Source organism: Triturus cristatus, chromosome 12, assembly GCF_964204655.1.
Source record: "Triturus cristatus chromosome 12, aTriCri1.1, whole genome shotgun sequence".
NCBI lineage: Eukaryota > Metazoa > Chordata > Amphibia > Caudata > Salamandridae > Triturus > Triturus cristatus.
The window spans coordinates 814,064,613-814,082,065 of record NC_140595.1 but is presented as its reverse complement, the minus strand read 5'-3'; the positions used below and the strand labels follow the sequence as shown (position 1 = coordinate 814,082,065).

Sequence of the window (17,453 nt, the reverse complement as noted above, 5' to 3'; positions counted from 1 at the left end):
TGAACATGTTGACGTCTGAGGTGTGCTGCTACTACTGCTAGGCATTTGGTAAACACCCGTGGTGCAGTGGTGACCCCGAAGGGGAGAACCTTGAATTGGTAATGTTGCCCGTCCACCACGAACCTGAGGTATTTTCTGTGAGAGGGGTGTATTGGAATGTGAAAGTACGCGTCTTTCAGATCCAGTGTTGTGAGAAAGTCTCCCTGGCAGAGGAGTGGGAGGACTTGTTGTAAGGTGACCATGTGAAAGTGGTCTGAATGTATGTAGGCATTTAGAGGCCGGAGATCCAGAATGGGTCTGAGGGTCTCGTCTTTCTTTGGGATTAAGAAATATAGGGAGTAGACCCCTAGATTTCGTTGATTGTCGGGTACCTGCTCTATGGCGTGTTTCTGGAGGAGCGAGAGTACCTCTTGTTTGAGCAGTGTGGAATGCTCTTGGGACATTGGACGGTGCCTTGGTGGGATATTGGGTGGGGTAGATGTTAGCTCGAGGCAGTACCCTGACCGAATGATTTGGGTCACCCATTTGTCCGATGTTATGGACTCCCATACGTGGATAAAATCTTGTAGTCTGCCCCCGACCGGAGTGGAATGGTCTGGGGGGAGGGAAGGGGAGTCATTGTGCGGGTGGGGTGGCAGAACGGGTATTGTTGGTTTTGCCCCTGCCCTTATTGTTGTTGCCTCTGTAGCCACCTCTTTGGTTGCCCTTTGAAAAGGTATTTTGAGGAGGGGATTTGTAGGAGGTAGAGGCATTATCGGTGGAGGAGCCTCTACCTGTGGCACGAAAGGACGAGCGTCGAAAGGAACGCTTAGAGGCTTGGGTCTGGAGCGCTCCCATAGACTTCGCTGTGTCTGTATCTTTCCTCATTTTTTCGAGCGCTTCGTCTACCTTTGGGCCAAAGAGTGTTTGCTGGTCAAAGGTGTGATTAAGTATTGATGTCTGGACCTCAGGCTTGAACCCTGATATCCTGAGCCAGGCATGGCGGCGAAGCAGGACACTGGTGTTTATGGCTCTAGAAGCAGTGTCTGCTGCATCGAGGGCACACTTAATGGAGGTGTTTGTGATTAGTTTGCCCTCCTGTATCAAGTCATGAGCTTGGCGTTTGTATTTCTCTGGAAGGTGCTGCATAAGAGCCTCTAATTCATCATAGTGTGCTCTATCATATCGCGCAAGCAGTGCTTGTGTATTTGCAATGCGCCACATGTTTGCAGCCTGGTAGGCGGTGCGTTTACCAGACGCGTCCAGAAGTTTAGATTCCTTGTCTGGTGGTGGGGCATCTCCTGAGGATTGGGAGTTAGCCCGCTTTCTAGCTGTGGAGACAACTAGGGAATCTAGAGGAGCAGGGCCCTTGATGTATGCAGGGTCTGTGGGTGCCGCCTTGTACTTCTTCTCTATTCTAGGGTTTAGTACTCTGGCTCTGACAGGGTCTTTGAATACCTCTGTAGCGTGCTTGGTGACACCCTTAAGCATGGGTAAAATAGCAGTGGAACGATCTTGTAAATCAAATGTATCCAGTAGGAAGTCTTCTTCCACTGGTTCTGTGTGCATGTCCACCCCATGGTAGTGTGCTGCTCTCTGCACTAAATGGTGAAACCCTAAAGAGTCCTCTGGAGGAGACGGCCTTGATGGGTATAGGTCGTCTTGAGGTACATTGGGTACATCAGGGTTATTATAATCCTCCCATGGATCTGGGGTCCCTGGTGGGGTGGGATCCATTGGGGCGTCCCCTGGGTCATTGTCCGGGTCCCCGTCATCCGGATCTGGGGATGGGGCCGGATCGTAGTGAGGTAAAGGTGGAGGGGGTGGTGGTGGGAGGGGGGGTGGCAGTGGGGAGGGTACTCTAAGGGGAGAAGTGGCTGAGTCCCTCTTTTTGGGTGGAGGAGGAGGAGCCGGAGCCTCAAGGCGACGCTTCTTAGTAATCACAGTCAAAAGGCCAGTCTTTGGATCTCTGGACAAAGTCTTTTGTAAAGGGTCTGGTGTAAACAGAGCCAGTGGCGCCGAGTCGTCTGTCGGCACCGGCGATTTCGGAACCGGAGGTTTCGATGTTCTGTGTACGCCTTGCTTTTTGGAGGTCTCCGTGTGTTTCGGCGTCGAATGCTGTTTCGGCGCCGGAGCGTCGGTGCCGACCGATTTCTGTTTGTGTTTGGTCGGCGCCGAGTGTCCAGGTTTCGGCACCGGTGGTTTCGGAGTCGAGCTGGATCTTGCAGGCTTCGGTGCCGAGTGGTGTTTATCGGCACCGGGCGTCGGCTGGCTCGATCCCGAGCTGCCGTGAGACTTTGAGTGCTTCGACACCGGGCCCGAAGGTGGGGTGATCGAGGCTTTGGTTTTGGTTTTGCCCAGGCCGGCAGGCGAGGGGGTAACCGGAGTCTCTTTGGTTTTCGGTGCGGGGCTGGGAGGGGGCATTGTACTCACGGCCCGCTGTCCTGGTGTTACGTCCTCCAGGTCGGAGTCGTCGGCCTCGGAAGCGCTGACGATGTCTTCTCCCAGTTCGGTGTGTGTCTGCCCCGAAGCTTCGGCGTCGTCTCCGAAGATGTCCGGTGGAACTGTTGAGGATGAGTGCGCCATGGTGCGTCGAGCCCTTCGATCTCGGATCGTTTTCTTCGATCGAAAAGACTTGCAGGCGGGGCAGTCTCGAGCCTCGTGTTCCGGAGAGAGGCAAAGGTTACACACCTGATGGAGGTCGGTGTGGGGAAATTTAGACCCACATTCTGGGCACTTTTTAAACGGAGTCCTTTCCATCGGCCGGGACCGGAGTCGCGGAGGGCCCGAAGGCCGGTGTCGATGTACGGGATGGAAAAAGTGCCGCTTCGAGAGATGAAGATGATGAAGGAACTCGAAGAATCGAGGATTTTCCGTCGAGGCTGGAACCGTAGAAGTTCGAAGCCGGAGCACGAAGTATCACATCCGAGCCCGATGGCGGAAAAAAACAATCTGAGGATGGAGCCGAAGCCCATGCGCAGTACGGACCGAAGGAGGAGTCACCAAACTCGTGACTTCCAAGCACGGTCCAAGAAGAAAAACAAACTGCAAACATCCGGGCCCAACACCAGATGGCGACCTATGCTAAGTGTACAATCTGCAGCTCATATGCCTCGAACATAATACATTCTCACGTGCGCGAGATCGCCTTACCTGAATCCCCGCGTTCGCCGACAAGTTCTCCCGATCCGGGCGCGTTCTCCACGAGATGTTGGATTGTTGGAAGCCATTTGCGCAGTCTCGCGACAGTTCGTGCCCGCAGTAACGTCATGCGTCGCGCGATCACGTCTTTCTTCTCGCGATCATGCACCGCGAGACAAGTGAAAACAAGATGGCCGCGCCCGCGAGCAACCACATGGGTAAGTTGGCGAGCCGCGACCACGCAGAAAATACCGCGAACGGGCGGGAAAAAAACTTCTGCATCTTCGCAATATTTCCGCGTGTTTGCAGAGATTTTTAACATTTTCGCGATAATTTGCGAAAGTGAATTTCGCAAATTCCGCCCACCCCTAATTATGATCTATGCACAAGTAAGGACCATCATAGTACATCACTTAGGGTTCTAACACAGGGGTCTCCAACGTTTTCTGTAATAAGAGCTTGAACGAAAGTCATCCTGAGCTACTGATATTATTAAAGTTCTAATATTCAGCACATCAGGCAAGATTACATAATTGGCCACTCTAAGCAAGATTGTCAGCAGTGATCACCTCACTGCATCAAGCAAGGTTCCCAGCAGTAATGTAAAAATATTTTTTAATTGAGAATGCCTCTACGTGGATAATGCATAACACAAGTAGCTGCAAAGCCCCCATCACCAAGGTTATATTATGAGTAATAGGTCTCCCCAATGTCACATGATCTATCACTCTAATTTCAAATTAAAGCTTAGTTAGGAAATGTGACAATTTTTCTCCAAATGTCATCATATGAGTTCAGAAAATACGCACATTTCCATGTCAAATACATGCTTTTCAATTTTGGTATACATATATTTCAACCAAGTAAAAGTTTCTATTTTATTAGGCACACAGAAGAGCTACCTACAGGTAACAAGATAGCTACCAGTAGCTCATCAGCTACTTGTTGGAGAAGCCGGTTCTAACACATGCACACTGTATTGGAAGGGTTACGGTCTAGTGTCGCACTACGGGCAAGGCCGCTCCCATTATAGGCAACATCCGGGATTCGAGAAGGTGTGACTCGGGTAGAAACAGAAGCGGCAGACCGGACGGACAGAGTTGCCAAACAAAGGTATGAGTTCTAGCACTCAAACTAGGACGGTGCTACTTCATGTTTCCTTTCTTGAGGACATTGACATATCTTGCAATACCATGTAGAGCGCCACTTGGGTGACGTTGCCTATGGATGGCAGGTTTTCTTTGTTTTTAAATTAGGACAACACTATTCTGTGCTCTCCCTACCTCTTGTAAGCAACTGCTGGACTAGTAATTGGTGTGCCATGCAGTATATGACTGATTGTACACAGATGTGGCGGACTGGGGGGCGTCGCTGTACTACGATATGTTGTTCTGCTCTTAAACCATAATGGTATTAGTTTTTACACTTCTGCGGATCGCGGTCATTTTGGGAACTGCTATGTCATATAGTACATGACTGACATTGTTAATGAACTATTTACACGTGTTCTGGAGCATACGATTGACATCGATATGGAGTCAACAACACGTGCCCTGTAGTGTCGTAGGACAATATGCATCGCTATAGGTACTATTAACTCATCCAATGTAGAGTGATTTGAACCCTTGTGCATATCTTTTCACTGCAGCGATGATTTTGACGGTTTGAAATGTACTTGCCCGTTTATGTTGTTGCCTTTTTCTTTCTCCAAGTACCTATTCGGCTTGGAAAATTGCCTCCGGAACTAAATATCTGAATGTGCGTACCGAGATACAGTTGGCTCGGTTAATGCTGCTGATAGTATTAAATATTGATTTGAATACAAACAGATATCTCATTTACGTTTTATGGGTTTGTTGGACTTTTGCTCTGGTGCATCGATATGGGTTTACACTATTAAGGTTTTCACTTTTGGACTTTCCGAAGTTGGATGTGGTTGTACACTTATTGGAAAAACGCTGAGTATCTTTATGTGCACTGCTTGGTCATCGTGTCACAGGTTCTTTTGCGTGTGAACCGTCTGGTCACAAGTCACTCATACCTTTAACTAGTTAAGGAATGTATGGCATACGTATGCTACATGGCTTTTTCTTTTTTGTATGTTAGCTTTTTAATACTTATGTCATATCCTGTTAAAATTGTGGATCGAATTTCTGCTTGCTGTCTTCTTGCAGTGGGTAGCGAAGCACTTTAGACTCTGTTAAGACTCCTGCTGCCTACTTACTATATTGCTGCCAGAACTTGACTTTTCTCGGTAAGAGCCCATGGAGACTCTCACTATAAATTACTTTGTAGTATGTATAAGCATGCCTCAGTACAAATTCCTCTGTAGTATGTATAAGCGTGCTCGATGGGATGGCTGTGAATAAATGGATAGCTGAGGAGATATTTTTCGTTGTTGATGTGAGATATCACTGTGCTCCTAAGCTCCTGCAGCCGTTTATATCGGTTTCTCTTTGTCTGTGCCTTTTCTCAACTATCTTGCTCTCTCCAGGATACTAATCTTTGGGCTCAGCTCATACAGGAACAACGAGGAGTGGAGAGACCATGGTGACACATTTGGGTGTGCTTACAAAATGTGTTCATTTTAAGACATGTTGGGTACCATGGTTTGCTGTTGTAGAGTTCTCAGTAGGATATTATACATCTAGTGATTGTATGACACAGTTGGGTTCTCTGTGGAAATGGTGTAATTGTGGGGTTTTTATGCCAAGTTTTCCGTTCCTTTTAATATATGTGGTTCAGTACACTATTTGTATGATTGTTTTTATATCTTTTTTATATGGAATCTGTCTTAGTCAATGTATTTGTGTTTGTCTTTTTTAATTGTGTTCCCCTTGTCTGAGGCAAAACGCTTTGACTGCCTCTGCTTGTAAAACTTTACCGATTGAAAAAAGAATAAATAAAAAGCAACATTTAAACAATATTAGACTCTATAAACAATTTTGGAAGGGACTTTGACACTTGAACTGATGTCTAATTAACTCTTTGTGCTATTGTGCTGCATCTCATCACTTGTGTTTACCAGCCAACATATGTTTTGCCCGTCAATGGCAAGCAGGCTTTTTCAAGGCTTTTCAAGTATTATTAGTTACAAAATTACGGGGATTCTGTTCAAATTTATACATATGTCACATGAAGAAAACGATTAAAGTAGAAACAAACGATAAATGCACATGAGCATTACAAACAAGCAAAAAGAAGGGACAAAAAAAGAGAAACAAGCATAATTATAAATATGTATTAAGAAATACTAAATGTATTTGTGTTTCATGAGCTACAATTCATACTTACAAACCACTCCATGCTTTTCATGGGATTTTATATATATTTTTTTGAATGGGTAGCAAACTGTCATATTTGGTGTCTTAGTACTCGTGCTATAAGTGGCGGAATTCGGTTTTTAGGGCAGGGACCTCCAGGTGGGGGTCCTAGATAGTGTCAAAAAGTTGTCTGATAGGGGCATGCAAACCGGCGTGGAGGCGAGTCTCAGAAGTTTCTCAAATTGTTTACAGGCTGCATTGTCAATGTAAGAGAGTTTTTATCTAAGACTTTTTTTGGTCAAAAACAGCATTGTTGAACTAACATGGATTGTAGGTAAACCGTATTAGTCTGAAAGGTTCAACATTTAAAGAAACTGTTTAGGAGCAAGCACGTTATTTATGTGCTTCAATAGTTAACCTGAATTTAATGGGGCTTTTTAGTGATAAGCACTTGCCTCCTGTCTTTGTGGACCTAATCTTATCTTCCGGTAGTAGATATTTATGCTTGTTTAATAGCGAAGTGACCTTCGTAATACTTTTGTAAGAGTGGTCAATATTTATCAGGAGGAAGAAAGCGGGAGGGGGAGCAGGGTGTAAAAGAAATTAGGAAAATAAAGGCAGCGACAGGTTTGAAAATAAATCACTAGTATCTCATCGTGGTATAGCCCGTTTCTTAAAGCAATTACATAATCTGAACCAGGAATTGGGCAGACTACACCCACCTTTCATTAGCAGCAGTCCGTTAAATCCCTGCTGTCCAGTCAAAGGTGTATGAAGTAATTTCAGATGAAAACTCTTTTAAAAGGAAGAGGAAGTGAATTAGCAAATAACTTTGACTAAGCCTTCCCCTCTTTCACTATCAACCTTTTTTCTGTTCTTATTTCTTGCTTTATCCAAAGGGATAAACTACATGAAGCAAGCGGAGACCAATTCAACCTGGAATCTAAACTAGTAGCAGTAAGTTTTTACTACTGAAGCTCCATTACTACATGGATGAGGTTTTAGTACATAGACGTTCGACCTTTGACCTGCTAATTCACCTCCTCTTCCCTTTAGAAGACCCTTCATCTGAAATCACTTTGATTCACTTGTGACTGGACCACAGGGGCAGAACGGATCACTACTAATGAAAAGTAGGAGTAGCCTGCCCAAATCCTGGTAGAGATGTTGCACTAACTTTAAGAAGTGGGCAATACCACGATGAGATACTAGCCATTCATTTTCATTTGTTCTTAACTGCATTAAAATAAACGTATGTGATTAGTACGTAATCTCCGACCACTTTTTTAATCAAGGAATATCAAACCACATGTTTATTATTATTGAGAATTGTTTACTCTACCTTACTTAAATATACTTCACAGTTGTGGAATAGGGATATTGCCCTCATATGACAAGCAATTCATAATGCAAACAAGTCAATACTAGTCGGTATAACTCCAGAAACTATTACTCTCTTTCCTTGATAACCGGGGCTATCAATCTGGAACTGCCAGTTCCACAAAAAACTAAAGCCAATAAACCACATAATTTCCCTGGTGAGATTTCTGTGTAAATAGTTCTCACACTTGCTCTTGCAGTGGAATATTGTTCTGTCATTCAGTCTTGTTGCAAATGTTATCATGCTTTATGTTCTCTTGATGAATATAAAACTAAAACAAGTCCTGCCAACGTACCAAATAAACTTAGATGATGGTAAGTGTGTATAAATATGCGATTAAAAAGTAACCACCACCAAGTACTCCCCCATTTGCACGTTTCCTCGCTCTAAACATTACTGTTTGGTTTCTGTCATTCGGAGTCAACTAGTCCCTAAAAGCCCATTAGTTATCCATGTACTGCACCTCATATTTGAGGCGTTACTGTTGCAATAAAAATGTTCTGTAGAAGGATGGGCTGCACCTTGCAACTATGTTTGGGCTAGTTCAAATACCCAAGATAAAGCACATTTGAGTAGCAAAAGATAAGAGGGATTGAGAAGCATTCGATAAAGCAATGTATAGTTCAAGCATCCCAGTACATTTGTCTAAAACTTTCTTCTAATTGCTGAAGCTTTAAAGCACAGCTGACAAAACGTCCTTCGTGCCAAATCCTAGCAGTGCTGGAGCGACAGCTGTTGCAATTCTGCGGGGCGGGAGCCCAGGGCAGCGCTTCTCATCTGACAGCAGCCTGAAAGATTCTGGCAGAAGGGAATTTAAAGACAGTTAAAAAAACACCCTGATGCCCATATAAAGAACTCAAAAGCCAAAGGTATAAAAAGGCACCCTGGGACAGGTGTTTTCGATTTGAGTAAAGTGATGAGGGTGGGAGATGGGGAACATATGGCATGGCACTAAAGTGTCAAAATGGTAGAGGTCAGGAACATCAAGAGGCTGTTGCAAGGAGGAGTGGAGCTTTCTCCGCCACTTCAAATGTGTCTCTGAAACACAACATTTCCCCATTAAAAGAGAATATGAACTTAATTCTGGTGTTTAAAATTTAACAAAAGTAAAATGCAACTATGGACACGAATGTCTGAAAGAATCTCGAGTGGCCTATAACGCAAAGCCCTCAAAGTATTTTAGATGCATTGGTACCTCCACATACAATTGTTTAATTTATTATGTTAAAGAAAAAAGTAACAGATTTTCACTTTTCTTTTAAGATGCCCCCTTCTGTCCTCGCATGAAGGGTTGGGATTGGCAGCAATATTATTCATGATATGTATTGATTGTAGAACATTGACAAGCACCACTGTGCTCCAGTCTTTGCCAATATTTAGTGGAGGAGATATTGACAAAGTCCTCTACAATGTTTTAGTTTTCTTATACTATTTTATATACTAATTGTGAGAAGTCAAATACCTTTGAGGTGATGTCAATACACTTTTTCTGCCAGTGCATGATGGGTTACTGGCATCGAAATGTTGCCTATGGTACTACATCATTATTTAACCCAAATCTGTGGCCTGAGTAAAGGACTTCGGATACTGGGAAGAATGTGGGATGAAAGGGAAAAGAAATGAAAAGTTCATCCTGCACGTTTAAACAACAGTTGAATAGTAAGAACGTCTGAGAGGGGGGCACGTGATGACCGATCAAGCAAATGACTCATTCCACAATTAGAGCAAATATATAGTGGAGATGACATGGTACCGTTCATGTTCTACCACAGGCAGACAAAGCGACTTCCCACTCCGTTCAACATAGAAATGAATCCGTACAGTGCATGAACTGTCTGGATGAGGATGCAATGAAGGAAAAGCCTCTGAACTAAGATTCCAGGGGCAGACACAATGCAGGACAACTAATGTGTGTTTTTTTTCAGCAGCCTCACATTAAGCTATTTTAAGTACAATTGGCTCTGGGCCCTTAGACAATCATCAAACTCGATAAAGTCTTGGATCCGTGATCTGCCTGAAAACGACATTGCATATGTGACTTCGAAGAGGGAATGTAGAAGATGGCAGGGGAAGGGGAGTGGCTGAGGAGCATTCTCGACAAACATACGAACAAGAGGACCTGTGCTCACTTTGCACCAGTGGGAAAGCAGCATGAGGATCTTGGGACATATCCAATTGCACGCTATCGGCAAGGCGAGTGACTCTCCAGTGTGGAATGTGTGCATCAGCACTGCCCAGGTCGGGGTCTATATATATATATATATCCAGGCAGTTAACTCATGAGAGCACCCCAGGCCAATGTAGAAATGCCTTTCACCAGGTCAGAGAGATTCGACTATACGAAGCACGAGGAAACTTAATTACTTCAGTTTTTTGATGCAAGAGAAATGAAAATCTGCTCTTCCACCTTAAGAAAGCACTGTACAAAACTTAAAATCAGCCGAAATGCTCCTCTGCCACACACAACACATCATCCCTAATCTGCATCTTCTGCACTGGCTCCCTGTATTCCTGAGGCTATTTTTAGATGCTGCGAAAGACCTTGCGTAGGCTTACCAAACAAATCCTGCCCATCCCTTACCATTGGTTGACTTTGTCAATGTACTTGCTTTTTATTAGATGGTCTGCCTTCCTCTTCTTGTTGTGTATCCCTCTTTACAGTCATTTTGATTGCCTGACTTGTATACTTTGATTGCTTAATTTTAAGGAACTACTTTTTTCTTTTTGGTTAAGCATTCCATGAGTGTGCATGAGTTTTACAGCTCTCTTCCTCATGTGTTTCTGGTCTCTGACAAATACATGCGGCAGCCAGAGTTGCACTCTTCCCTTGCTACCATGTTGCTGTCTACCTCGTCTGCCGCCTTCCTTCCTTTCCCACCTGGTTTTATTTTTATTTCATCTCCTAGACACTCCCTGTTGCTTCCCACCTGACCCTGCTCCCCCAAACTTCAGCAGGCCTTTTTTTTTTTTAAATGTCTTTTTTTTACCGGGTCAGGCTGCATATTGCTTCCATGCCTTAGGACTTAATATAAAAACTTTTTATTTTTTTAAAGCATGCTAGTGAATTTTCATTTTTTATATAATATGCTGGTTACACAAATAAAAAAAATTTAAAAGAGAAAGCACCTGTACCGCTTCGCTGGCATATGCATGTGTGATTCTAGGAAATAATGCCGCAACCAAATCACCAGATAAATTATTTTTTAAGTCCAAAGTTCTGTGATTATTCTGCTCATAGGTTCATCAGAAACCCTTGGTATCATAAGTACATCAGAAATACCAGAACATCCCATGTTTGCAAAACTTACAAACGACGCAATGACAACCACAGAAGCTCAGTCAATCATCTATACACTCCGTATCCTTTTTAGGGTGAAGCCTACCAGACAGCACAACTGTCTGGTTTGCTAAAGACATCTTGGGGACATTCGGAAAGCTGAGCTGGGAATGCATTTTGCTAATTGCTTACGATTGACTTTGTGGTTTGTAACTCACATTTGCTTGCTTTCTGTTTACTAGCTTACTTGTTTAAGGCTGTCCAACACAAGTTCGACCCTCCCATGGAGCATAGCCTACTTACTGTAGGCTTTCACGAGTGCTCATTTCTGTAAACAGGCCCTTATATTTTGTCCAAGTCACATTTGCTGTGTATTCAAAGACAGTGGTTAAATACCATGTTCTGTCTTCTGAGGGAGCTTGGGGTTTACTTTTCTTTCTCCGACTTCAAAGTGAGATGATTTATCTGCAAGTCTGAGGGGTGTGAAAGGGGGAGGCTTTTTTCCCTTGCCCTGCCTCTGTTGCAGCTTCTTGGCTTTGCCAGCGCCTTAACACCTTTGGGCAGTGAGTGCTCTACAAATTTATTTTACTTGCTTGCTTACACCTTTTTTCTAGCACACAACAAAATTTAAATGTATGTAAATTAACTGTACAACTATTTCTGAATACATCAGAATGAGGAAGGTACAAATTAAGCACTTTTTTGTAATTCTGAAGTGCGCTAGAAACATATTTGAATATAATCAAAACAAATCTATACACTAGGGGATGCTATTTCCACACATTGTTTGTGTGCTGCACAGTTTAACAGCAAAACTGTATGCGCAAATGTAATGGAAATTTAAAATGAAGATGTGTTGTTTGTAATGGCAGTGCACTACCACACATTACATACTTCACTCTATGCCACTCCACTCTGGGCCACTCTACTCCACTCCCTCCTAGGACTCACGACTCTACGCCCAGTCATGTCGCTCCATGCCATGGTGCTCCCCGCTACACCACTATCTTTTAGCCAAGTTGAATAGCAGCCAAACTGGTGTAAAACACGGCTAAAACACATTGACTTATTTGGCTTTGCAAATGCTTGTTTAAGTATGGGAGAGGATGTGGCCCAACAGCTACAGCAACCGCCTTCGAAGCCGGGGAACCAGGTTCGAGTTTCGTCAGGGACGCGCAACATCCTGCGATTCTGGGCAAATCACTTAATCTCCCCCTGCTTAACAAAATGAATGTGACAGGCCGTAATGCAACTATATAAAACAAATAAATAAATAAATAAAAGTACGTCATGCATTTGGCTGCACAGCAATGTGGCATGGAGAATATTTTTGAAGGACACTTGGCTTTGGCAAAGAAGCATTTTATATTCAACGGCTGTATTAGCACTGCAACAACCCGGAGGTATGGACTAAGGAGTGCTTCACTCCAACACAGCAGAAGAAACACTGCTTTGGTGAGGATTTCAAACCCATCAAGTGACTCCCTCCTACAGAAAAAAAAAAATGATGGACACAACTTACATATTCAAGTTACAGCACTGGCTCTGTAGTGGGACTTACTTGTTCTCAAACGCAATGGTGACTGAATCTTCATGAACATCTTTAACAAAGCCCTGCACGGGGGAAAAAAAGATGTTAAATTAAAAACAAGTTGGCCAACCCAAGTAAATAAACACACCCTATAAATTAAAGTTTTTATTATTTTAATTATGGATAACTTGTCTTCCTATATTTCTGTACATTTACGCAGTATTATCAAAAATGAGTATGCGATTGCTAACCTGTTATACTCAAGATTCATATTTTTTTTTTAATTCGGTTTAAAAGATAAAATCACAAGAAATACCTTGAATTCCATTTCAGTATTCCAAAAGCCCTTAAAGAAAAACTTAGACAACTGCAAGTTTTCTGATCGTTGTAATTAAATTTTACACAAAGTTTAATTTTATATATATTAAACTGAAACAAAAGGATTGCGAGAATTCATTTAATAAAAGCGTAGGTAGGTGTAGAGTGGATTTATAAACTTTCTAAATAAAAAAGTGTATTTTATTCACAGGTAATTCGCTAGACAAAACAGTTGGTTTTGAAACGTATTTTTTTACTAAAGATTACTAATGGAATTCTCTTCACAAATAAGTGAAAAAGAAGAACAAGGTGGATATATTTAGACACGGACAGTGCAAGGAAATGGTCTTTTGAAGAGGGGGTGGCCTTAAGTACGGAAACCAGATAGAAGGAATAACTACAGTTTTGGCAATAACAGCTGCCTATGCAGAACCTTAAACTCGGCATAGCCTGCCGTTTTTCGGTCTGGGCTAGCGGCAAGCTTAAAACTGTTAGCAAGACCTGCTACTTTCAATATACATCACGTGGGCACGGGATCAGTGCCTTTGCTCATGAGTGGATGGCTGTGTCCATCTCAGTTGTCTCGGTCTTTTTAAAATTCTGATCACATATTCCATCTCCTGGCACTGAAGTAATATAAGGAGATAACAGGACTTTTGCTGTGCATGCCCATCTTAATGTTGGGAACATGCCTTTGTTTCACATAAGCCAAATACGGAAATCCCGAACAAATTCACAGAAAGCAGGAGAGAGTGCTCGAGGAACAAAGCATACTTTACAATTCGCCCACGTGGCCCTTCTCAAAGTACTACAGGCCTTCCTTCTAGTCTGGCCTGTGTACATATGGGGAGAGGTGCATGTGTTGCGCCATCTTAGGTCACTGATGGCCAAGGCATGTGCTCAATCATCGAAAACGGAGGAGGATCCCTTTTGTGTTTCACATTCTTACTGTCAGAACTGTATATTCATCATCCTCAGAGAAACCCCACTTCCAATTGCCATCCACTCAGCTATCTTAACACTGATTAATGTAAAAATGTCTAATTTATTCCATGTCATCAATCCTCAAAATATAAAAACATACTGTATTTAGTATCACCTTTCTATAATACAATATAGTATCAATACTAAAAGTTTTGTAAAAATAATGTTCATAGTTTATGCAACATTACATCAATATAAAATCTCCCCAGTACTATAATCTGATATTTTATAAAAAACTATTTTTTCTGGTCTGCGCAATCACACAGCCAAAAGATACCATAATATGCAAAGACAAATAAATATCACACGTGGTCACCAAAATATGCAAAGAAAAACAAATAACAAGTTGTTGACGCAGCGTTAAGGTGGTACAAAGTATTAACAGGTATACATTTATCATAAAACAAAATGAGCTTTTCTGCGCTGTCACGTGTAGTTGGAATCTCAGCAGTTTTATCTTTTGGGTGTATGGGACTGGTCTTTTCAGTCAGTATATATAGAGTAACCATCCATATGGTCTTCTAGGCAGAGGATCACTAGGTTCCTTGCCTGCCCGCTTCTCATCAAGACAAAGTACTCAATATGCCACAGATTAAATTCATTAGGGGCAAATCCCATCTGTGCTGCTCTCATTGCTCCTATTGATAGGCAGCATCACTCCAATGTTCAATGTATCCTCTTCGCATAAATCTACTGGGCTCTTAATTTGCTCCGGGACAAGGGTGGGGAGAGAGACCCTGCAGTGTGACAGTGGTTTCCTAAAGTGCGTGTTCAGCGCACGGCTTCCCTCGCCCCCTCCCTCCAGGATCAGCCCCACCCATTAAAGGGTCTAGAGTGCCTTCCTGACCCGTCACAGGGGCCAGGCAGGGTACAGAACCTCAGAGTACCGGGACAAGGGTGGGGAGAGAGACCCTGCAGGTGACAGTGGTTTCCTAAAGTGCGTGTTCAGCGCACGGCTTCCCTCGCCCCCTCCCTCCAGGGTTGCAGCACCTGTTGAATTCCAGGGCACGGGGCGCTCTAATCTGAGGAGGTTTATAAAAAGAAGTCGGTGGGTGAACAGCAAGCATGGCCCCACCCGTCTGCCGCCTGTCACTGATATCCGAGCACGGGTCGGCCAAAATTAGTGTCCTGGATAACTCGTCAGGGACCGTCCTGTGGGCCCACGTCGGATTTCCCACCGCGCGTCCCGTTTGCTAACTTTAATAAAATGTGCAGAAAACAAACAAACGGCCAAGGTATGCTAATAACGCGGAATCCTTTTCCTGGGCGCGAAGCATTGCGTAGTTGGCACGGCCGAGTGAGCGACCATGAATGGGTGACACGCTGCTAGGTGTGCAGAGGGCAGCCACAGCCCACAGGTCAAACCCCACGACATATGGCTTCAGCCGCTGACCCGGGCTGGTGGCCACATGCTCCGACACTCGTCCTGCCCAAGTTAGACGCTGCTTTCCAAAACGAAAATTGCAAGTTTAACCGCAGGAGCCAAATCTCCGGTTTTGTGAGAACAAATCATTCCAGCCTTCGCTTCACAAGCCAGAAATGCTGGAAGTGGTGCCCATCGGCTGCACGGCGTCTGCCTACTGGTCGCGGAACACCCCACGTGGAAACCTAGAGAAACCACGAAGGAGCACCTCGAGGCTTCAGTGGGCCATATGGTCCCCTCCGCACGGGCACTAGACAATTATTCCCAATGCAATCCAAGATCACCCAAAGTTACCCAAAGCACCTCCTACATGGGGTCATGCCAGGACACAGGGTAACTTATGATCTGCACAGCCCACAGGTGCAATCACCTGCTCCAAGCTGGGCGTCCGTGGGGCAGAGGAAAGCTCAGCACTGAAAATATGCCTGGGAGGGAGGCCTTGGTGTAAGCATGGCTTAGAGCCGACCCTATAATGCAAGCCTGCAGATGGGCAGCAGATATCCCGCCCGCAGCTGCACATGCTGGAGAACCACAACCACAGTACCGCCTCACATTCAGGCTTGACACCAGGGACTTCCATCACTCCAAAGAGCACGTAGCCACTATCGACCATCACCTAGTCCTACACCAGCCCTGTGCAGCGCTTCCAACGCCCCTCGGCTAGGAGAAGGCACACCCGCTTGCAGACTGAAGCAGAGTAAAGCATGAGAACATACTGAACTTTGATACACCAATGAGGTGTGCACCAGTCTTACTGTTTGACTCACAAGCACATCTTATGGAGTTATCTCCGTGGAGCGCAGAGGATCACATTCATGAATCATTGCTCTTAAAACTGCACCACCAACCAATCTATCCAATACTAGGCAGGATACGTCATAGGAACAACTGACCTTCCACCAACTGGCCAGTTCCCTCTGATCTGCTTCCCTCTCCCTCACATACACCCCACGGATTTACCAAACCAACAACGGAGAACATTCCCTCTCGGACCTGGCAGCCACGGCTTGGAAGAACCTCCCCTGCACTTCAGTGCCGCACTGTCACTCCAGCAATTCAGGAAACAACTAAAGACCTGGATGTTTGAATGATCATACCGCCACGCAGCAGCCTACATCTCCAGCACCTCGAGACCCTCAAGGTTAATTTGCATACTCTATAAATGATTGATTGATAGGGTGTACACAAACATCTACCTACGCAGAGGCAAGCCACGCGCATTACACACAACTATAAATGAAAGTCCTAGACTGATTGGTTGCTCTCCAAGAGCCTCACGTCTCCAAAGAACAGTACATTTTTCCCTCTCAATACCCTCTAAAAGAGTGGAGTGCCCTCAAAACACCTTCAGATACAAACAAGCCTAGATTGAGGAACATAACTGATGACCCATTTGCTGCAGAACACATTGAGTGTCTGAAGTACGTGTAACGCGTTACCACCTCTCCTTCCCATTGACCTGCCGCAGACACCATTTCCAAGGATGACAGAGCATTTGACATCAACAATGGGTTCAGGAGAGCGCTGTGGTATCCTTCAGAGGTCCATGGAAGGGGTTGGCTTGGTGGCACTGGACCATGCTGCTGATCCCACTGTCCACTCACGACTTTCATTTCATTTGTTTACTTCCACAGTACACTTAGGAACCCACAGAGCACTCAATCTTGGGGGGGGGGGGTTTGGGGGGCAGGAAAAAATATTTGTTGGAGGAACGCAAATCTGCCCCTCAATAGCAATTATTAGACACTAAGAAACAAGCATTGAAAATGCAATAGACCTCGCCTTTTATTAAGTTAAAGCCATTTGCTTTGCTAATGGTATTATATAGCAAAGCAAATGGCTTTATCTTAATAAAAAGCGAGGCCTATTGCATTTTCAATGCTTGTTGTGAATTACTAGAGTTCAAGTCCCTTTATCCTCTGCAAGGAGGGATTTCTGCCCCCAATCAAACGCTCTTGCTTAAAAGCTGTTTAAAGAAAGGCTGGAACATGTTCTGGGCAGGCCGGGTTGGGGGTGTGAATGTGCGCAATATCGAATCTGCATTCAGATCTAGATGCGAGAAGATAGGAGCGGAATATGTGAGGCGGTTGCCTGTTGTAAAGAGAATGTAGCATAGCGGCCAGAGCCGCCGGGTGAAAGCTGGGGTCTCAACCCAA

General features: G+C 44.3%; 1 protein-coding gene across 2 annotated transcripts in view; it reads right to left on the bottom strand.

Annotated features, from left to right (window-relative positions):
- The window catches only part of FXR2 (FMR1 autosomal homolog 2), a 431,332-nt gene that overhangs the window by 321,332 nt on the left and 92,547 nt on the right, over window positions 1-17,453 (bottom strand). For both annotated transcript variants that reach the window (XM_085638170.1, XM_085638169.1), the window contains exon 2: window positions 12,603-12,655. In XM_085638170.1, coding sequence (XP_085494296.1) covers window positions 12,603-12,655 — 53 coding nt within the window. The remainder of the gene's footprint in view (window positions 1-12,602; window positions 12,656-17,453) is intronic.